At 41.5% G+C, this 23,276-nt stretch overlaps 1 protein-coding gene across 1 annotated transcript in view; it reads right to left on the reverse strand.

The window, feature by feature from the left end:
- LOC145400100 (uncharacterized) overlaps nucleotides 1-23,276 on the reverse strand; it is a 117,896-nt gene that overhangs the window by 15,017 nt on the left and 79,603 nt on the right. Inside the window, exons 3-6 of the mRNA XM_080272608.1 lie at nucleotides 19,604-19,722; nucleotides 18,133-18,331; nucleotides 12,281-12,414; nucleotides 6,529-6,669 (exon numbers count right to left, since the gene is read on the reverse strand). Coding sequence (XP_080128734.1) covers nucleotides 6,529-6,669; nucleotides 12,281-12,414; nucleotides 18,133-18,331; nucleotides 19,604-19,722 — 593 coding nt within the window. The remainder of the gene's footprint in view (nucleotides 1-6,528; nucleotides 6,670-12,280; nucleotides 12,415-18,132; nucleotides 18,332-19,603; nucleotides 19,723-23,276) is intronic.

Below are 23,276 nucleotides of genomic sequence, written 5' to 3' on the forward strand. Positions count from 1 at the left end.
TTGGTGATATGGTTACCACCCACAGTAGTAAATGGTTTCCTGGTGTACAGGAAACCATTTGGTTTGTCACTCCGTGCAGAGTCACTCGTAGACAGAAGAGAAAGGAAAGAACGAAGGAAAGAAAGACAGAAGAGGGAGTGTAAAGTCACCCCAATAATTAAGTAAACTCACAATTATCTGTTGTTGCAATATCCGGTCCAAGACAATATCTGGCGTTGTTGGTTCTGCTCTATTAAAGCAATATCCGGCAAAATTATGTAACATCCGGTGCCAAAACAGGATGCAACTGGTGGTTCTATGCAATATCTGGCACTAAGGCATATCAACCTGCTCATAAAGAGTAACCAATCAGCGCTGACTTACTGTATTACTGTACCGTATCATTACTGTATTGTATCTGAAACTTAGATTTCATCTTTACTCACTGGAAAGTTTTTAGGATGGAAGGTTGAGACAGACAGTAATACAATATCTGGCTTGACGACGAATGCTGAGCCGATGGGGAGTACTACGCGGTGTCTGGCGCTTCACTTTATTCAGCACAGGGGTTACCTGAATTATGCCAGATAATTGAGAATTTACTGTAGTCTGGTCCTTTGTTTCTTGAAAGAGCCAGTCCTTCTTAAGGAATTCACTAGTGTTCAACACTCATTTACACTTTTATAATTCCAAGAATTGTGACATCACTCATATACAATTGAGTACAGACTTCAAGAGGAAAAAAAATAAAATGGCAGCAATTACTGTGAACCCTACAATCATCTGTCACAACACCTCTTCCCAAATCGTAATATCTTGAAAAGAGAAATGCTTTGAGTTGCCCTTCAAAAGGTTCAACAGAAATCAATTGCCTCAAGAACAATGATGACTTATTATGTACCGGCAACCTATGGGCTGTACAGGAGAAAGACTTATCAGACAAAAGATGGCTGATGAACAGCTGCAGGTTCATTGAGGGACAAGGAACTGTCTTCACTTCTTAACATCACACCTGGGCATGCTGACTGAAGTTTTAATAATTCATCAAGATACACTGGTTCACCAAACTTAAGAACCTTGAAAGTGCTGTAATAGGACACAGCTTAAATTCAATTCTAGCCTTTACTGGCAACCAGTGCAACTCAATTAGAAATGAGGTGGTCAGGGTTTTTTGGTGGAGGAGGGGGAGGGCAAAGATATGCCTTGCTGCTCTATTCATTAAAGACTGAAACTTCTTTAACAAATAATTTGGGAGGCCAATCCACAATGAATAACAATACTCGACAAAAGGCAAGACTATAGCATGGGTCTGTGTTAAGAGGCATCGTCTATTCAGCAGCTGTCTCACAGAGTACTGTGTCTGTACAAAACTTTGATGTGAAGATTACAGCCTCTGACAACTTGATTAATATGTTCTTTATAATTTAGTTTTGAATTAAAAGATAAATTTATGTTTTCGAAGAAACTAGTTGGATGAAGTTGCGACTTGTCAATCTTCAGAGTCAGTGCATTAGCAGTGTCACCACCCCTTCTGTTTCTCCAAATAATGATTTTGGTTTCACCATCATTCAGCTTAAGTCTCCTCTTTGCCATCCAGATTTTAATCTCAGTCATCAAGGATTCAAATTTATTCTTGATATCATTAGTATCTAACTTCTTAACGTCAAGCTGAGTGTCATCAGCATAAATATGGACACATCATGCGCATCAAGAAGGGATGATAAACTACTTATTTAAACTGTGAATAGAACTGGACCTAAAACAGATCCTTCAGGAACTCCAAACAGAGGAGAAATGAGTATGAGAAAGTGTAAGTGTTGTTCACAACTGTTCTCTATTTGTTAAACAGATAAGACTTAAAGAGTGACAGTGCATCATCACGGACACCATAAGAATGCAGGTCGTTTGGCAATACATCATCTTACATGTTAAAAGCTGCAGACAGATCTAACAGAACCAAGAGAGAGGACATCCCACTGCAAGTGTCCAGAACCAAGTTGCCATGAACCTTTGTTAGTGATATTTCAGCCGACTATATGGAAGGAATGACTCTCATCTCATTCCAGTAATGGTGTGAGTTAATCTAGTAAAGCCTGCTCAAAAACAATGGACAAGAATGACAGGCTGGAGCAAAGACAATAGTTTAACATGCTCCTGATACTGAGACCTGGCTTCTTGAGTAGCAGTCAGAGCAAGGCATGTTTCTCAGACTGCACAGTTACCTTCCAAGAAGCATCTCTTTACTGTTTTACAAATAAAGTCAGCTGCATGTTCCTACACAACTAGCAACTGTGATACACTGAACGGATTATTATGATCTCTGATACAACATTTAACTTTCTTTACATCCAATGAATGTAAATGAGTATAAAGGGATGGGTGATGCCCTGGAAAGATAAAATACCAGAGACAAAACATTTGGACCAAACATACAAAATGAATTAGACAAAGCTTGTTTCAGTGAGGATTTCTGAGCTGAATTCTAATCATGGTACACAAAAGGCCACGTGCTTTCATCATTTCATTTGTATAATTTATATAAGCTCCAACATGCTTGCATGCTTTGATCTTGGTCACCTAATGGTGGCGCTCCATGCTGCTCGATCTCTGGCAGCCTCCCTATTCATATCATTGTCCCTGAGGTCACACACTATGACCTCATCATACCACAGGTCTTTATTGGTCTGCCTCTTGCAACCCTACCCTCAACATTCACACTTCTCACCTTCTGCACTCAAGTGTCACCTTCCATCCTATCAACATGCCCAATACACTCCAGTCCCATCCTTCCTCTCAACATTTCAATCGCAATCCTAACCCTCCCAGGACTCATGGTCAAAGATGCATTACACACCCATCTAATCATTGTCATTTCTATATGCTGCCGCCTATGAATATCCTCTTCCTTTACTCCCCAGGTCTCATTACCATACAGTATTACATTCCTAACACATACTGCATACAAAGATCTCTTAGCACAGAAGAAGCTCTCTCAATGTTAGGAAAGATAACAGCTCCCTGAACTTCCTCCAACCACTCTCCACCCTATTGTCACTTCCGGCACATAACATCATCCATCATCCAATCCTCCATTGCCCCATGAGAAGCATAGAAGCCCAGGGCTAGGCAAGTTGGTCTCAACATTTAAGATGAGAGTGACCATCCTCACTCATCCCTGAGTGGCATTACATGAGCAATAAACCCAAACAACCCCTTGGATATAACCTGCACAGGCTCAATCCAATTGGAGCACCTTAATTACCCACTAAACCACCAGGCGCCATAATTTGGTTATATGGCTACCACCAAGCACAGTAAATGGTTTCCTGGTGTACAGGAAACCATTTGGCTTATCACTCAGTGTAGAATTAATCACAGGCAGAAGGAAGAGGAAAGAATGAAGGAGAGAAAGACAGAAGGAGTGTAAAGTCAATCGTAGGCAGAAGGAAGAGGAAAGAATGAAGGAAAGAAAGACAGAAGAGGAAGGAAGGAAGAGAGGAAAGGGCTGACACCCAGAGCAGCACCACATGGAGTGAGTGGATGGTGAGCACCCTCACCGACCACAAAGCACATAACATATCCTCCAAATTATAAATCTCCACACATTCAAGAAACTCTCCAGCAAGATCAATCCTTTCACACCAGACAATCTCTATATGCTCTCCCCAACACACCACACATACAAAATCAGCATAATTTTGCAATTTACCACATCCCTTATGCACCCACTTATCACAAATGCTACACAACAAGAAACTACTTTCCACACTCTTGTGGAAAACAGCACATGGCCACATGCCCTCTGCTAGACAGTACTGTCACCAGTCCTAGATATCATTAATTTTGTTTTATCCACATTTACTCTCAAACCCTTGTACCTCAATCTGTCTTTCCATTTCCTATATCTTTCTTTTGCCTCCTTTTCATTCTCTGTAATCAACACCAAGTCATCAGTATACAACATTTTCCACGGGAGTCCATTTCTGAATTCATATGGTACTTCAAATGCCCTGACAAACAATAAGGTGCTCAATACTGACCCCCTGACGCAAACCACCATTCACGGAAAACTTGTCACTCAAATATTCATTCTCATCCACCTGTGTGCGAGCATCCACATACACAGCCAAAATCACTTTAACCATCTACTCCTCGCTCCCAAGTTTTCTCACCACCTCCCAAGGGACTCTGTCAAAAACCTTCTTCAAATCAACAAAAACAAAGTACAGCTCTCTCTTCTTTCCTGTATATTATTCCTGAAACTGTCAGACAATGAATATGGCATCAGTGGTCCCTTTGCCTGGCATAAACCTAAACTACATGTGACCAATATTCACTTTTTCCCTCATCATACCATCTAGGACTCCTCTCTTATCCTCCAAGGGCTCTCTCCAATACCTCATTAACTGGTCCAAAAGTTTTATGTCTCTATAATTTCTTCCTTGCAGGACAAAACCCCTTCCCATTATCCACATTTACAGTCACACTCTTCAGACTCTTCCCTCATCCAGGCTTCTAGGACTCTCTCCCTTATCATAACTTCTAGGAATCTTCCCTCATCCCACCTTCTACGACTCGCTCCAGTACCTTCATTAACTGGTCTAAACGTTTTATGCCACTATACTGTAATTTCTACTTTCCAGGACATCACCCCTCCCTTAATCCACATTTAGTCACACACTTCAGACAGGCAGCTGGGACAACACTCTCATATACAGCCAACTTTACCAGTAACTAAGACCACTCCCATATATTCTGAGGCCTTCAACATTTCAGAAGTCAACCTAGACTCACCCTCCATCTTCACCCACTGCATCCTGCCTATTGCCTTGCTCACAGCAGCAGCATCAATTAAAGGCCAAGGGCCAAACACTGAATCCACTGACTCCAAACTTTCCCTGTTCCAGTCAGACTCCTCATTCAGCAACGGGTTACAATGCTTTCTCCAGACATCTTTAATATCCTCTTTGTCCACCACTATCTTTCCTTCATTATTATTCACACACTGCTCAACTATGATATCCTGTTTCCTGTCTTCATCTGATTTGCAAACTTAAGTACCATATTCTTCCTTTTGGCACTATTTAGGTTATCCAGAAAAAGTCTCTGAGACTCAGGCTTTGTTCTATACAGCTGCTTTCTAATCCTATGCTTGGCAGCCAAGTATTTCTCTGTTACCACCCCTTTTCCATTCAAAGAAAATTCTTCTTTTCTCCTTAACTGTAGCTTCTACACCCTCATCCCACCACCAAGGAGCCCCATGTCCATCCACACACTGAATCAGTAACTCTGAAGAGAACGTTCTTGAGAGCTCGGTACGGTTCATTAACACTTCTGTCAACAGCTCTCTGTTCAGTCACTACTTTATTCATCTCACTGTGAAAGCCATCACTTACTGCTTATTTTTTTCAGCATCCATATCATCCTCCTGGGTGCATACGTTCTCATCTATACCAATTGCTCCTTTAGCACCATGTCACATATCAGTAATTTGTGTTGCTGCACACTCTTTGCTCCCTATAACTTTATGATCCTCCACCAATCTCCTATCAGCCCTCCTGACTAGGAAATAGCCATTCCAGCTAATATTAACCCCAGACTCATATCTAATCAGCCTACTCTCTCTTTTCCTAAAATGTTTGTTGCACATAATCAAGTTCATCGCCTCCCCAACTATGAGAATCCTTTCCCTTCCACATTCCTTGTACCATATGTGCATTCCCCATGTACCCCTTCATATCCTTGAGCTGCTTCACCCACCCAAAGCAACAATCTCATCATCCCCCATACCACAAACCAAACATATCGTCATCCAGGAATCTAACTTTTTTTACAACATTCTAGCCATGGTGTGAAGCATGTGCTGATATAAATGAAATCACTAGTTAACCAAATTATATTTTCACTGCCATAATCCCTTCATTCACTTTCATTACATTCATGACATATTCCACCCATTTCTCCTCAACCACCACACCCACATCTCCATATCTGTCTACAGTTCCATGCCAGAAGCGCTTATACCTACAGTCCCTCCCAGCAATCACCCTAGCTGATCCTCCCCTGAACCTGACTTCAGGTTTGCAACAGACATCCACCCACCTTTCACTCAGTCTCTGCTACTTCCTCTGCCCTATGCTTCAAACTACCCACATTCCACAGTGCCACTCTGAACTCCTCAGCAGATAAACTTCATTGGTTACAATTTTGCCCCTGCGCAAAGTTCATGGGCATATATTGTCCTCATTAATGGTCTGATAGTCAAGTGATAAAGAGAAGTTATCTGCTGTCCTGAAAGCTCTGAGATCTGTTCTAGGCTGAGACAAGGAGGAGTTTGATTACATGAATTTCATTAAAACAGACATCATTCATTTTCCACAAATCCCACTAACATAGTGGGGGGGGGGGGAAAAATACCATTCCATCACTCCTGAAAAAAACAGTGCTAGCATGTATTCAGTATGAACAAAGTCTTAGTGCTTATGTGGTAAATGTGATGGTGTGCAGTACACAGGGGGACTGCTGTGCCTCAATGAACAGAATTCATACCTTGGCAGCCTCTGACGCAGCTGTGTTGGCTCGTGCAGCTTCTGTGCGCAGTTGAGCCTGCAGTGCCTCAACTTCATCTAGAACCAACACTGACACACGCCCCATCCGCTGTTCCACTGCTTCTAGCTCATTTGTTCGCCTCTGGAAAACAGCAAACAAAAACAATAATAATCATTGTCCAGTATTGCATATGCAGTCACAGCTACTGTAGGTAAAGATAATACCCATTCTTTCTTTGTTACTTCTAGTGATTATTATAACAAACAAAACAATTCACCAACGTAAAGATTTCAAAAGTTAGGGCTAAAAACAAGGACAGATGACTTTATTTAAGGGCATAAGCAAATCTAGGGACAGTAAGGTAGTACACAATACACAAACAGTCAGTATTTGTCTCGGTCCATATCTGGTCCACCACAGAACTGAACATTCTCCTTGAGGGAAGAGTGATAGCCAGAATTTACCCTTCTTCATACTGGCATGTGCTAATCTGGCAGGGGTTTCTACAGTGCATGTGTAAGGTTATGGGCTGTTGTCTGTGTGTGTAGTGCAAGTATAAAGTGAAGAGTTGTTGTTGTTGTTGTTGTTATTGTTGTTTTGTGTGTGTGTGTGTGTATGTGTGTGTGTGTGTGTGTGTGTGTGTGTGTGTGTGTGTGTGTGTGTGTGTGTGTGTGTGTGTGTGTGTGTGTGTGTGTGTGTGTGTGTGTGTGTGTGTGTGTGTGTGTGAGAGAGAGATGAAAAGTTGTTAATGAAATATTTGTGTGAGCCTGTTACTGTTGCTGCTCAGCCCCAGTCTGTCTGGCTGAGCAGACCCATCAATCACAGGCAAACAAGAACCACCCCTGCAAGGCTGTCCTGTGCAGAGAATAGAAGGTTCCTTGCAGTAACAGCACCTCATCACAATAAGGAATGAGGAAAAATGTGGAGGCTTGCTTCCTGGATGGACACTGCTTTTGCATCTCTCCACCCGGTTAACAAGGGCACCATAGCAGGCTCCACTTCAACCTATAATTAGATTATATGATGGTTTCCTTTGTTACAGAAAACTCTGAAACTTGTCAGTCATTGCGGAGTCACCTGAAGTGGAAAGACGAGGAAAAAATTAGTGATAGGTAGAAACGGGAGAAGTACAAAGAGAGGAGGGCTGACACAGAGAAAGAATGAGGAAGGAGAGGGAAGAAGTAGGCAGAACTGCAACAAGTGAGTGGATAATGGTTGCCACCACCTATTACCATGTCAAAGATTGTATGTCAACACTATGAGCTGATAGGGTATGAACATAAATTATTACAGTACAGGTATATGAAATGACAAATTACCAGCATCCACTTTAACCTGTGGACTGTGGCAGGGGGGTTCCAAAACAGGCTCTGAGGTATGGCAATGCAGCCAATTTAGTCAGCATTGCAAAATGACACCAAATGTAAGTCATCTTGAAAATGGTATGACACACCTAGCCCTGAAATACTTTTACTCATATTACCACAGTTACAGAGTTATCGTGGTTGGATATTTCCCAGCTGGCAGATAACATCCAACCATACCAGCGGAACTATCTCATGTTAAAGTCTCTATGAGCTGCCAGTTAAAAAGCTATAACTTGGGCATGTGCTCCTTTCATTCATTTATTTCATCTTTCTCTCTCTCCCACTATCGCCTTTGCATTTGATTTTATCATCAGAATCTACTTCTTCGAGACAGGTTTGAACCTTCCTCGGGTGCTAACGCCTTGATAAATCAATCAGGAAGTGCATGAGTTGTGTTCATAGTAGCTACTGTTGCTTTGTTTCTGGGTCAAACTAGATGACAGTGATGCTGCTCCTACAAGAAACTTTATTGTATATTGTTAAAATTCCTGCTCATTTAAGGTAGGTAACAAGGCCCCCAGAGTTGACTCATATTGGTTAAGTTACATGCCATGGTTTAAATGTCAACCATGGGTGATCATGAATTCAGACTCAGGGTACACTGGGAGACGAACGTAATAATGGCTTGACACTAACAGTGGTGGCACATGAGAAAAAAAAAAAAAGTAACTACTGTACTCATATGAAGTGGGATCATATCCTAGGGCAATAAGGGCTTTGAGGCCCCCTGTGGGGGGAAGAACCAATAAACAACTTCATGTATCTCAACTCACAGAGGAGGCAGGTTATGCGTACTTGGAAGAAATATAATTTCACATCGCCACAGTCCTGTTACACCCACTAGATGGGAGACAGGGATACTGAGACATCACATGCTCAGAATGCCTCAGTGCCAAGTGAGGAAACAGAAGGACACCAAGGTCAGCATGAATCCTGCAGCAAAAGACAGTACCCCTGATACTGGTAACAATGGGATGGTTGCACCAGTGAAACAGGCTGAAGGGAAAGGAAGAACAATACAAAGCTCAAACCATCTACTAACCCCAGGAAGACTGAATACAAAGCTTTTCAGTAACGTAAAAGGAAATGTTTTCAAAATTTTCATCTTCTCAGTAAAAAAGGCAAAAGGATGGAAAACAACTTCGGGAGCGGAGGGGAGTAGGAGAAAAGTTCCAAATGCTGCCTGCAGTGTCAAACAATATTACAGCAATAATCCTAACACTAAGCATAAAATTTACAGCAAGTCTTGATCAAAAAGGCCTGAAAACTCACCAGGGACATAAAAATATGAATGGGGAGATGGGAGTAGATTCACACGGGGATAATGATAACACAGAACTAAAATATAATACAGTAAACTTTCAATTATCTGGTGTATAGCATCCAAGGGTGATGGAAACTGACATACTGACAGATATTGAAGTAGTACCCCCCAAAAAACTCTCCCAAAGTAATTTTAATCTCCTATAAAACTCTATACTTGTACTGTATAACTGCTCATACAAAGAAAAACACCCTTAAATTCTGTGATATGCATGGTAAAATATCATTGTATTGTACAGTGCACACACTGTACACCCGAACCTCTGAGGCAGACTTGGGTAGGGTGAGGCAAGACAGGGAGGCCTAGCCAAAAAACACAGCCACCCAACTCACTCTCCAGCCTTCATTGAGCTTGCCAATAATTTCCCTCTTATTCTTGAGATAGGATCTTCCTGGGTCAACTGGCTGATGGAGGTGCCATAGTGACACACCAGTGGAAGGAATGGGGCCCGCAGGACATGCATAAGCACAGGGATGACAACAAAGATGGGGAACTCTATCATAGGCAGAGCGCATTTTGGTGAGAGAATGGCAGTTTTGGGGGAGGGGAACCAAAGCACTGTCAAGAGTTTTCCAGAGAGATACACAAGAGGAAACAATGATATGAAATGCAATGAGGAGGATGGATATACTGTACATATTTAACAGCAAACACAAGAAGAAAACTGAAGAACAGGGCTTACAGGTAACAAATAAGAGGCTGGGGCTTCCCAGGGAATATTACCAAGTTCAGCCATTTCCTATGATTGATGATGACATATGTCGGATAATGTGCCAATAGATAACTGAGAGTTTACTGTTGTAAATATACATGTATATAAATAAATAAAGCCAGAAACAAAACTAGAACATATCAGCTCAACACTGTTCCAGTACAATGAGCAAGTACAAAAGCAGGCTACTAGATGCAAGAATTTCAGCGACTTTTCATTGATGCTCTTTTGCAAGGTGTGGTGTGTGAGTGGGTGATTTTGTGTTGTGTGGTATGAGAAGATGGTATGGTATGGTATGGTGTGGTGTGGCTTCACTAAATTCACTAAAGTCTAGAAGAGTGAAACACTTTGCTTCTGACAATTGTTTGTGAGTGATGGACAGACAGGTTATCTAGAAGAGATGTTCCAATATCTAAATTAGCTTATCTCACTGAATGAAAGATTCAGCATTGATGACTAAGACAGCTTCCACCTTGCCATTAGGTACCGTATTGGTTTCCCCATTCATTTAAAACCAGACCTTAAATTTTCATAACAGTGTGAAATGAAAGCAACTCTCCTGTCAGCATGTCAATGCTGACAAGGTCCTTTTCTCTGCATTTGGAAGGGTTGGTACAGTAGTTGCTGAGATACTTGAAAAGAAATATATGAACCACCAGCTGTTTACATTCAAAGCAAACAGTTTTGTGTGTGCACACACACACACACACACACACACACACACATTTAACTTAAAGATGTCCTGCTACAGAAGACAATGCATGTTAAATCCACAATACTGGTGTGTTTCTCATTGTCTTTGGTGTCAACATGTGTGACTGTGCAGACCAATCTTGGATCAGCAAACCTTGCCACACAGTCAGTATGTCAAGTCTGGGTTAGCTCAGAAAACTCCATTTTGGTTGTGCCACCAATGTCTATGCTTGTTAAATCAACAATATTGGTGTGTTTCTCATTGTCTTTGGTGTCAATATGTAACTGTGCAGACCAATCTTGGATCAGCAAACCTTGCCACAGTCAGTATGTCAAGTCTGGGTTTGCTGGGAAAACTCCGTTTTGGTTGTGCCTCCAATGTCTACGCTCTTCTCAGGCCAGGTGCCGAGCTTTTTTTAGATGAATGGTTCCTTCGCTGTCCGAGGCATTGGTTTCAAGATCTTTTGGTATGATGTTGCACTTCCTCAGAGCTGTCTTTATATAATTTTTATACCTCTTCTATCCTCCTCGGCTGTAGTGTGCTGCAGGAGTCAGCCATACAGAACTTGGCAGGGAAGGCGGCATTCAGGCATGCAGTACACATGTCTGACCCTTGCATGGTTTCTATGCTGGTTGACTTTGTCTGTTAGAGAATTTGTGAGTGAGGGACTTTAGCCTTCCATGTGAGTCCTATGATGCACTGTAAGTATTGGATGTGAAACAACTCAAGCTGTTTGATGTGACACTGGTAGGAAATCCAGGTTTCGGCACTGAACAATATAAGAGGTTGGAGAGGCATACAGCCATATATACTGATATTTGGTCTTGATTCTCAAGTTGGTGTTTTCAAAGACTCAGAATCTGAGGCATCCAAAACAGGAAGAGGCATGGCTGATTCATGTGAGGACTTCTGCATCAACGTTATGTTTATCTGTGAGCACACTTCCAAGGTAGATAAAATTCTCCACCTGTTTTACACACTCACCACTTACCTGAAATGCAGCAGACTCTGCTGGGTTGTTTCTCTGATATATTATTTCTGTTTTATTGACATTTATTTGGATCCCCACTGCATGGTGTATGTTGGAGACGATGCTCAGACTCTGTTGTAGGGCTTCTGGGGTATGTGCAAGGACGGTACAGTCATCAGCATATTGTAGCACTGGGAAATGAGCTATTTCAATCTTTGATTATGCCTGAAGACATCTGAAATTAAATAAGTTACTGTCTAGATGGAACTGGATTTTTATTCCATCATCAGGGTTCACATGTTGGTAACTTAAAAGGGTGACTGCAGTAAGCCAGACATTGAAAATGACAGCAGCCACGACACATCCTTGTTTCATTCCCACGTCCATGGTGAAGAAATCAGATTCGCTCCCACCTACGGACACATGAGCATTCATATTGTCGTGCAAGCTCTCAACGATGGCAAGAAATTTGTTTGGAATTCCAAATTTTGAAAATGCTTTCCATAAAAGTTCTGTGTTGAAACACACACACACACACACACACACACACACACACACAAAACACAAACACACACATGCATGCTCAGAAACTTAAAGAATAAAAGACAACTGTTCTCAAATCATGGCAATCTAAATAGCTGTAACACCACCACCGACTGGTAGACACAACACAACAGTGCTTCACCTGCAACTGTTCAATTTGCTGTGTGGCCTCCTCCAGCTGCCGGCGTACTTCCACCACTTCTTCTTGTGCCTCAAACTCATCCTGTTTCACCCGAGTCACTTCCGCAGTAAGGCTTGCTACTTCAAGCTCCAGATCTGGAAAGATCATTTATAATGGTTCCAACATGGTTGCATGCATTGGCCTGGGTTACCTAAATGGCAGTCTCCACACTGCTCAATCTCTGGCAGTCTCCCTATTCAGTCCCTGTTCAGTGTATTGGCATTGGTCACTTAAATGGCAGGTCTCCAAGCCGCTCAATCTCTGACAGCCTCCCTATTCACTGTGTGTGTGTGTGTGTGTGTGTGTGTGTCTGTGTGTAATTCACCGGGTCGGTCAGGATCACTTGATGGTCGTAATCGTCAGATTTTACCCTCCCGGAAGGGAGCTGAGAGCTCATATAGTCCGATCTAAGGGCAAGGCTGTAACCTTCACACACGCACACACCCATCCCCTTGCTCAAGGGGGACAGTAACCACCCACTTCGTCAGCGAAACTTTTCGCAACTTAAGCGATGCGCGAACTCCCGTCTACCAGATGGCAAGCTAGAACGTTACCACTGTGCCAGCGAGCAGTGTGTGTGTGTGTGTGTGTGTGTGTGTGTGTGTGTGTGTGTGTGTGTGTGTGTGTGTGTGTGTGTGTGTGTGTGTGTGTGTGCGTGCGCGCGTGCGAGATAGAGAGAGCGAGTAAAAGCAGAGGATGGAAGGATGTTAATTGAGATGGATGCAGTAAGGAAGAGATGGGCAGAGTATTTTGAAAGATTGTTAAATGTAGAGGAGGAAAGGGTGGCTGAGATTGTGGCGGATGGAAGGGTGCAAGGAATAAATGTGTTGGGAGAGTTGAATGATTCTTTGATCACGAAGGAAGAAGTGGAGAAGGCAGTAAAGGATATGAAAACAGGGAAAGCTGCAGGTATGGATGGGTGTGCTGTGGAATGCCTGAAGGGTGGTGGAGTGACTATTGTTGACTGGTTAGTAAGATTGTTGAATGTGTGCTTTGAGAAAGGTATGGTGCCAATTGACTGGGCAAGTGCTTGTGTGGTCCCGTTGTATAAAGGCAAGGGTGATAAGTATGAATGTACAGTACTAGCTTTAGGGGTATAAGTCTGTTGAGTGTTGTAGGTAAAGTGTATGGTAGAGTGTTAATTATGAGAGTTAGAGAGGGTACAGAGGGAGTGATTAGTGATGAGCAGTGTGGCTTTAGGAGAGGGAGGGGATGCGTTGATCAGGTGTTTGCTGTGAGACAAGTGTGTGAAAAGTATTTAGCGAAAGGCAAGGATGTGTTTTGGGCATTTATGGATTTAGAGAAAGCGTATGATAGAATTGATAGGGAGGCTTTGTGGACTGTTTTAAGATTGTATGGACTTGATGGTAGGTTACTAAAAGGGGTGAAAAGTTTTTATGTAAATAGTAGAGCGTGTGTAAGAGTGGGAAATGCTGTGAGTGATTGGTTTCCCGTGAGAGTGGGGCTGCGACAGGGATGTGTGATGTCGCCTTGGTTGTTTAATATTTACATGGATGGTGTTGTAAGGGAGGTGAATGCAAGAGTTTTAGGTGGTCTGAGTCTGGTAAATGTTGATGGAGGAGAGTGGAATCTGAAGCAGCTGCTGTTTGCAGATGATACTGCACTGGTGACTGATTCAGAGGAGAGATTGAGACAGTTGGTAGAGGAGTTTGGAAGGGTGTGTGAAAGGAGGAAATTGAAAGTAAATGAGAATAAGAGTAAAGTGATGAAGTGTACGAGGTTGATAGATGGTAGGGGGATGAATATAGTTTTGAATGGTGAGTTGCTTGAGGAGGTAGATTGTTTTAAATATCTAGGGTCACATGTTGCTGTGGATGGAAGAATAGATGCAGAAGTGAAGTTTAGAATAAATGAAGTAGGAAAGGTGCTGGGAGGAATGAAAAAAGTGTTTAAATGTCGTTCGCTTAGAATGGATGTAAAGAGAAGGCTGTATGAGGGTGTTGTGGTACCGACTGCATTATATGGGGCTGAAACATGGAATGTGGGTGTAGCAGAGAGGAAAAGTTTGAATGTAATGGAGATGAGATGTCTGAGGAGTATGTGTGGAGTGACGCGTATGGATCGAGTGCGAAATGATGAAGTGCGAAGGAGAACTGGAGTTGTTCGGGAGATGGCTGGTAGAGTTGAGCAGAGGGTGTTGCAATGGTTTGGGCATATGGAGAGAATGGATAATGAACGATTGGTGAAAAAGATAACTAGATCTGATGTGAGAGGTGTAAGGCTGAGAGGGAGACCACGAATAGGATGGATGGACAGTGTGAAGAGAGCGCTGGATGCAAGAGGGATGTCTGTTGAGCAAGGAAGAGTGGCTGTGCGTGACAGAAATAAATGGAGAGAAATTGTGAATGAATAAGTGATGACGCAACCCTGAGGGGATATTCTCCCGCATTTGGTCTGATCAGCTAGTCAGGTCAGGTGCGGGTAAGGGGATGGGTCTGTTATGATGTGGCAGGGGTAAACCAGTTCTGCTGTCGGGCCCTGCTGCGGATGTCACTGATTGCATTGCACAGTTGACCCTTGTGCGGTGTGATGCGGTGAGGATCTGTCCGTTCTCCCCTTTGGGGCTAAGATGCGAATGAATGTGTTTGAATGGATGAGTAAATGGAGAGTGAGTCGTCCTGTCTCGGCTACCTCCCTTTCCTTGGGGGAAGCAGCCTAGGTATATAGATAGATAGATAGATATATATATAAATGTAACAAGCATTACATTACAGCACAGAACTATAAACCTTATAAGTTATTGTACAGCATTTAGAACAGCATAATGCAAACAGTAATATAATACGTGTACTTCACAAAACAAAATTCCATCCATCTATCATCCATCATCCAATCCTACGTTGCTCCATGAAAAGCGTAGCAGCCAAGGGCTAGGCTAGATGGTCCTGACATTTAATGAGATTGACCAGACTCACTCATCCCTGAATGGCATTACATAAGCAATAAACCCCAACCATCTCTTGGATATAAACCTTCACTGGCTCAATCCAACTGGAGCACCTTAATTACCCAAGAAACCACCAGGCGCCATACTTTGATTATATGGTTACCACCTAGTGTAGTAAATGGTGTCCTGGTGTACAGGAAACCATTTGGCTTGTCACTCAGTGTAAAGTCACCCACAGGCAGAACAAAAAGGAAAGAATGAAGGAAAGAAAGACAGAAAAGAGGGTTGTAAAGTTACATGTAGGCAGATGGACAAGGAAAGAATGAAGGAAGGAAAGACAGAAGAGGATGGAAGGAAAAAAGGATGGAGGAAAGAGCAGACACCTGAGAGCAGCACTACATCAAGTGAGTGGATGGTGAATGCCCCTTCAAAACTGACACAATACATTCTTTCACATGCTCCACTCTAGAACAGCAGTTTCAAACACATTAGGTCCACATTTTATGTCTTTTTTCTATGTTAGTTTTCTTCAAAGTCCCTGATAAAAAAAAAAAAAATGCATATTAACATTTCATTGCTATCTATGAGTTGATTTACCAGTTTTCACCAATTACTATCACCACCTGTAAGTAAAGTGAAAATGTTCTGGTCTCAATAACAATTACTATCACCACCTGTAAGTAAAGTGACAATGTTCTGGTCTCAACAGCCATGGCTTAAAATGAACACTGCCTGTAGCAGTTCAGACACTACACATACAGTTACAGTTGCCATCATGAGGTTTTCTGTCTATGATATATATTTCCCTTTGGTGATTAGGTCAAGTATAACACATTGGCTCTAACTTGGCAAAGATACCACACCCTTTTCAATTCAGCTGACAGTCAAGTAGACAGCCTGAAGAGTTAATTTGACTAGTAATACATAACTCATTTGTACCATATAACTAAGACTACTTGAATTTCATGCAACCATTACTTCATATTAAAGTTATGGGAGTGGTCCATTTCTATCTGATGAAAAAAAAAAAAATCAACTACTGGAATTACTTTTTTTTAAAATACAACTTTGATTACATTCACAAATGGCTCCATGAACGAACTGATATAAATATCTTTTTCTAATTATTTCTCATGAACATACCACTAGAAGTGGAAAGGAGTTCATGCTAACATCTGTGCTGTCCTCAAGCTTACCCTCCATTCCACATTTACAGGTATGCTTCAAGTTTTGAAAAATAGGTCAGCACCATATATTTTTGTGGCATTGATTGGATGGACCTCTTTAAGGATGTATTATGGAGTCTGGGTAACAAAAATTTTGCTGGGCAAAAATTCTGGATTTAACCTCTTCAATCTGGTGACATACTTTGCATTTCACTAAGCTAGCTTCAGACAATTTTCATCAGCTCAGGGGGAGATTTTTCAATATGGATTGGTTGGCTATGGCCCTCAATAACTTTTTCACTGTTACAACACTCCCCTCAACTGAAAATCATCTGAAGAATTAAGAGTAAAATATGAAACATGTCATCAGACTGAAGGGGCTTAACATCCTGCTCAAAAACTGAACCCTTCCTGTAAACATGAAACTGGAGGCAATAGCAGCTACATGTGCTAAAGAATGAATTCTGAACTATTCAGTTCAAGTGATGGCCTAGAATGTATTGGTGTTGTGGTAAGGAGGGGTAGACTGCGATGATTTGGGCATGTTGAAAGGATGCAGGATGACAACTGCGTACAGAGGGTGAGAAGTGTGAACGCTGGGGGTAGGGTTGTGAGGGGAAGACCAAAAAAGATCTGGGACGAGGTCAAACACTGTGACCTCAGGGCTAATGGACTGAAATAGGAAGCTGCCAGACACTGAGCAACATGGGGGGCCACCATTAGGTGGCCAAGACCGATGTATGTAAGCATGTTGGAGCCTACATAAATGATGCGAATGATACAATAAGCAAGTGCAGATGATGACCAAATTATGTCCTCAGCCAATGTGTAATGATAAACTCATCTTTCTCTGAGAAAACCTGATTAAGAAGTGAGGATCTGCACAAGAATAAACATATCTAATAATTTCAACAAGATACAAATAATCATCACCATCATCATCATACTATTACCCTGTTTCCATATCATTATCGTTATATCAACCTTACCCTAGTCACATCAATATAAAAGTGGTAGGCTTGATCCAAAATAAGAACACAAAGGTAAAACTACCAGTAGGAAAAATGTGCCACACCTACATCCATTCATCATTGTCAGGTCTTCTGTATGATACATGTGGCATCTTCTGTTTTATTCGTGCTACCAGCAATTACTTTTGTTCACCTAATGACTGAGGACATCTTTAATTTAAGGCATAAAAAAACTCCATCAACACCTGCACTACACTCATGGCCATTTTCATGTATTCTTAAAGACCTCTTGAACTGATGGGGTTCATGACTCTTAATTTTATTCACCCTAGGAAAAAAATCTCTCTTTAACTGATGGGGTTCATTCACTCTGAATTCATTAAACCTACGAAGAATTTCTCTTGAACTGATGGGGTTCATTCACTCTTAACTTTATTCAGCTTAGGATGATCCACTGAACTGATGGGGTTCATTCACTCTTAATTTTAATCAGTTTAAGAAGGAAAAACCATTTAGGTCCATATTCTTTCCAGCTTTAGAGGCTTTGTAGCACCTCTTCCTTACTAATTAATTTCTGCATGTGGAACACAATACTTTCCAGCATTTATTTATGCAATCATTGTCAACATTAAAAAACCAAAGAACATAAGAGAGAATATCTGTACCAGGGGGCAAAATAATATCCCAAGTCAATCATCAAGCAAAAGGTGACAGAAAGCCATCTAAGTCATTGAGAATATGGCACTTGAACTGAAGGGGTCATCTCACTCTTAATCTTGTCAAGGAGTGCTGCCACCTCCTTCTCATGGTGCAGCTGCATGTCTGCATCTGCAGTTTCATTCACATTGGCCAAGAGGGCAAGATCCAGGTCAGCTGGGGCAGTCTCAGCAACACGCTGCATCAACACTGCACTCTGCCGCTTCAGTGTTGTGGCTTCCCGACGGAGGCTCTTGTTCTCACGGTACCACTGTGGTACCAATAGTTATTAACAGTTATTTGATACTGCAGTGGAAAACAGGTATATTGCCACTGTGTTCCATGCAAATCCTTAGTGAATTTTCATGAGACTACTATATACAAATACTGTTTAAAACATTATGCACATTGGTATCTATAACAAGTACCTACAATCTGTATTAGTGTTTCACTACAGTAAGAGCTTGCATATACAGTGCAGTATAATATGAGCAAAGAGTAGGTCCTATATACAATAAATATAAAGCTGTGGGGGACCAAGCCTAGGCTTCATTAGTCCAGTAATTTAAGGGAAGATAACCAGCCTACTTTCCCTGACAGCATTTCATAACTGAAAAACCTCAGGTCACCTCTTGGGGATTGAACCTGTGCAGGGCAATCAATGACTGGGCCATTCTAATCACTAGCCCACCAGGTGCTCTGTATTGAGGGAAACTGGGATACCAGTTTCACATATAGCAATAGAACTTTAACACTCAGGCCTCTACGATTCATCCTTTGCTGAATAATGCTGTCTGGTGTTAACCAAAACAAAGTATGAATTACCAATATGTACAGTAGTCTATTTCAACTATACAGTAATAAAATTTCAACTTATCTAGGGAGAAATGACAACACTGAAAGGTAATGAAACATTTAAGAATATAAATCATAGGAGCCAACATTCATATTAATAAGAAGATTAATCATAGGAGCCAACATTCATATTAATTAGAAGATTATATTAGATGAGCAATAAGCATTCAAATAAATGGTATTACATAATTTTATATAAAAACTACAGCCTACAGGAGCCTGAACAATCATTTAGTGTATATATGTCACTGGTTACATGCAGCAGATACTGTAAAAACAATACTGCATGATAGGGTCTACGGTCACCAATATCTATAAAAACAGGTACAACCCGTTCTCTTTACATGATCCACTTTTTAGTTAATTATAACTCCTGCTTCCCAGGCACCATGTTTTATTCTCTCTTTACATGAATCAGTTAGTAATCTTTGTATTAAGGTAATTTTATTGATTATTATACTAACTAAAATTACTTTACACAATACAGTTCTTATGATAACTATAACCATTCTGCTCTACATGAAGCACAGTTTTAAGATATTACAGTACTGTACTTTAATTAACAGGAACTACATTTTACGATCATATTAAGAGATCAAATTCTGATCTGTTACTACACCTCAACAATGAGTTATACAATGTACCAGTATGACACACAGCCTGGTAGAGTGCTGGGATATAGACATACCTCAGTTGCCCGGTTGAAGGCCAGCTCCATAGACTCTGCCTCGATCTGGTAGCGGTGCCTCAGTGCATCATATTCGTGGTACACGGCCTCTGACACTGTGGTGGCAGGACTGTCAGCATCTGTACCACACCACAGCACACACACAGAAACACCCAGAGATAGAACAGTGCAAGAGAACCCGAGAGCTGGGTTAGTGTAAGGGCAGAGAGGAAGAGTGGCAAGAACAGGAGGGAGACAGAAGGGAAAGTTATAGGAGAGGGAGAGTTGCAAGAGGAGGAGAAAGCTGAGTGGCAAGGTACAGTAAGTTGCAAGAGGACATGGCAGAGTTACAAGAAAGGGAGCACTGTGAGAAGGGGAAATGAAAGCTGCAAGAGCATGAAAGGATGAAGACAGAGTGAACTGCATGAGCAGGAAACATGCAGGACAAGGATGGTTAAAAAGGCAAGTGAGAGGAAGGAAGAGGGAGACCTGGAGAAGTAGGAAAGATCCTGGAGAATGGGGTGTTTTGAGAACAGGAAGAGGCAGGGGATGGGAGAGAAGGAAAAGGAGAAATGCAAGAAAAGGGAGATCTTCGAGAGGAGGAGAGATGGAAAGATAGAACGGTAAAGGCAAGTAGAGAGAGAGAGAGAGAGAGAGAGAGAGAGAGAAGCGGGGGACCTCGTTCAGCTCACAAAGGCCTTGTGAAATACAACAGCAGAGACCAGAACTGGAAGGTAGAGGAAAAAGAAAAGTGGGTAAAATGAACATAAAGAGGAAGAGGAAAAACAAATGAAAAAGATGGGTGGGAAGAAGAAGACCAAGAGGAACAGGAGAAGAAAGGGGAAGAAATTGAAGAGGAAAAGAAAGCGAATGAAAATGAAAGAGGAGAAAGGAGGGGATGGAGGTGAAGGAGAGGAGGAAGAATTGAGAAGTGGAAATAAAAGAATGGGAGGGGAAGAAGTAGGAGGAGAAAAAGAGGAAGGGGAAGGGAGCGAAAAAGAAAAAACAAATGGAGAGGAAGAAAAGTGGATGATGTGTATGAGGAAGAGGGGGATGAAGAGGAGCAGAAAAGAAAACGAGTGGAGAAATGAGAGGAAGAGGGGGGAAGATAGAGGTAGCAGGATAAAGTGGAAGAAGAGGAACGAGGAGGGCAAATAAGAGTATGAGACAAAGGAAGAGGGAAAAGAGATGGCCATGAAAGCAGATGAATAAAAGGCAGAAACATGGAATGTGTGCAGAAGGTTGAAAAGGATAAGAAAGAAGAGGAGAATGGAATAAAAGAAAAAGATGCATTAGAAAAGATGGAAGAGGAAGAGGAAGGTAAACTGGAGAAAGACAGATGCTGAAAAAAAGAAGGAAGATGAGGAAGGAAAAATTAAGAGGATATGAAGGCTGAAGAATCAAAGTTGGAGAAAGGAAGATACAAAAAGGACTGGGAGGTGGAGGCAGAAAAATTGGGGGAAGAAGAGAAATGGGAGAAACAGGAAGAGGATAATGTGAAAGAAGAGTTGAAAGAGGACGAAAAATAAGACGTGGGCAAACTGGTGGACGAGAAAATTGGAAACACGACTATAAGGAAACAAAAAGGATGAGGAGGAAAGGATAGGGGAGGTGGCAGATTAAAAGAAAGAAGAGGAAGAATGGAAAATGTAGAGAGGGAAAAGTAAGAAGGCAAAGTGATAGGAGAAAGAGTTGGAAGAAGTGGAAGAACAATGAATGAAAAGGACAAGGAAGAAAGTGGAATGAAAAGGACAAGGAAAAAAGTGGAATGAAGAGGAAGAAATATATGAAGATAATGGAGTCAGGATGCAGAAATGAAGAGACGAAGAGTGAAAAGGAAGAAGATAAAGAGACAGGGAGAAATAAGAATGTGGATGAGGTAGCGGAAGTGTAAATAAAATGTGCCAAAATGAGAAGAGAAAAAAGAGGAAACAGAAGTAAAAACGAAAAGGAAATTTGAGTATGAGGAATGATATTAGCAGAGGACAAGGAGGAGAAGGAAGAGGAGGAGGAGGATTTCAAGGAGTTAGTATGGGGATGCAGCGGATAAAGTGTGATCCAGAAGGTGATGAAGAGGGTGGAATATGAGGAGGAGGAGGAGGAGGAGGAGGAGGAGGAAGAAGAAGACAGAAGAGGAGGAGAAGGGAGGAAGAAGAAGAAGAACAAGGAGGAGGAGGAGGAGGAGGAGAAGGGAGGAAGAAGAAGAAGAACAAGGAGGAGGAGGAGAAGGGAGGAAGAAGAAGAAGAACAAGGAGGAGGAGGAGAAGGGAGGAAGAAGAAGAACAAGGAGGAGGAGGAGAAGGGAGGAAGAAGAAGAAGAACAAGGAGGAGGAGGAGAAGGGAGGAAGAAGAAGAAGAACAAGGAGGAGGAGGAGAAGGAGGAGGAGATCTCCCTCGCAAAAAAAAAAAAAAAAAGCAAAAGAATGGAAGACAAAATGAGGATGCCAAAGCTGAAAGATCTGAAGATAAATGAAAATGATGATCTGAGGAATGAAGGAAACAGTGGGCAGATGACGTGAAAGGAAGAAAACAAAGGAAACAGGAAAACGGAGGAGGCAGAGGAGAAGGAAGCAACAGAGATGGATAGAAGAAACCAACATCTCAAACCAACATATTTAAATCACACACAACATTTATCACACTCAGCAAATACAGCAATATCACATGGGTAAACATCATAAAAACAACACAATAAATACATAAAGAGAAGTGCCTAAATAGTAATCTCAGTCCAATAAGGGAGGAGTGTAAAATCTAACCACGAGCTCACTATACGTCCCGGATATTGGCTCAACAACAAACGCATCGGCCAGACTAGTCAACATTCCGCTTCCTGTCACACCATACTATTTCCAGGTATTTTTATTTTTAATATCAGTGACGATGACGAATTGATGTAATACCTTCAATATTTTCCTTCCGTTATGATAATGGATAAGTTATGGTTAGGGGACACGCAATAAAGGAATGGTAAAAAGAGGACACACACACACACACAGTCTACTATATATATATATATATATATATATATATATATATATATATATATATATATATGGTACTGCTGCATGGTAAAGGACAGATTGCCAGAAAAAATGCATAGCTGCACAGTGAACTTTTCCATTGTGTGTGTGTATGCGTGTGTGTTTTACCGAACTCTTGCTACTATACCATACGATTTGTTTTTACCACTGTTAGGCTTTTCCAAGATGGTAGCATCAACATTCATATCTCTTTCACTACCAAGGAGGACTTCCTAAACTGAGTAAAAATCGTCTGAAGCCAGCAAGAAAAAATCAAGGCAATACGCCATCTGATTCACGGTGTTAAATGGAGTGCATATGTAGACAGAAAGAATAAAATGGTAGGCTACACAGCAAAACGATGTTTAAGTATAGATAGGACACACATGATAAAGATAGCTGGAGCCCATGGCAGCCTGGGTGCACTGAAAGGGAGATGGAGTGCGGTAGTCTTGGTGGCACGGAAGGCTTCGTAACACATCTTTCTTAGCTGTATATTTTGCACATTACTCATTTTTATCCACTTGTACGTTACCAAGACAAACTATGTCGACAACATCGATATATAAACAACAAAGAATATAAAGGTGTAATACCCTCAATAATCCCTGAAAATATGTTAAGAATCCTATATCGTCATCTAGAATACGATCTAGCGTGGAAAACACACA

This window comes from Coenobita brevimanus, chromosome 51 (genome assembly GCF_032717465.1).
Source record: "Coenobita brevimanus isolate Jiangsu-jjx chromosome 51, ASM3271746v2, whole genome shotgun sequence".
NCBI lineage: Eukaryota > Metazoa > Arthropoda > Malacostraca > Decapoda > Coenobitidae > Coenobita > Coenobita brevimanus.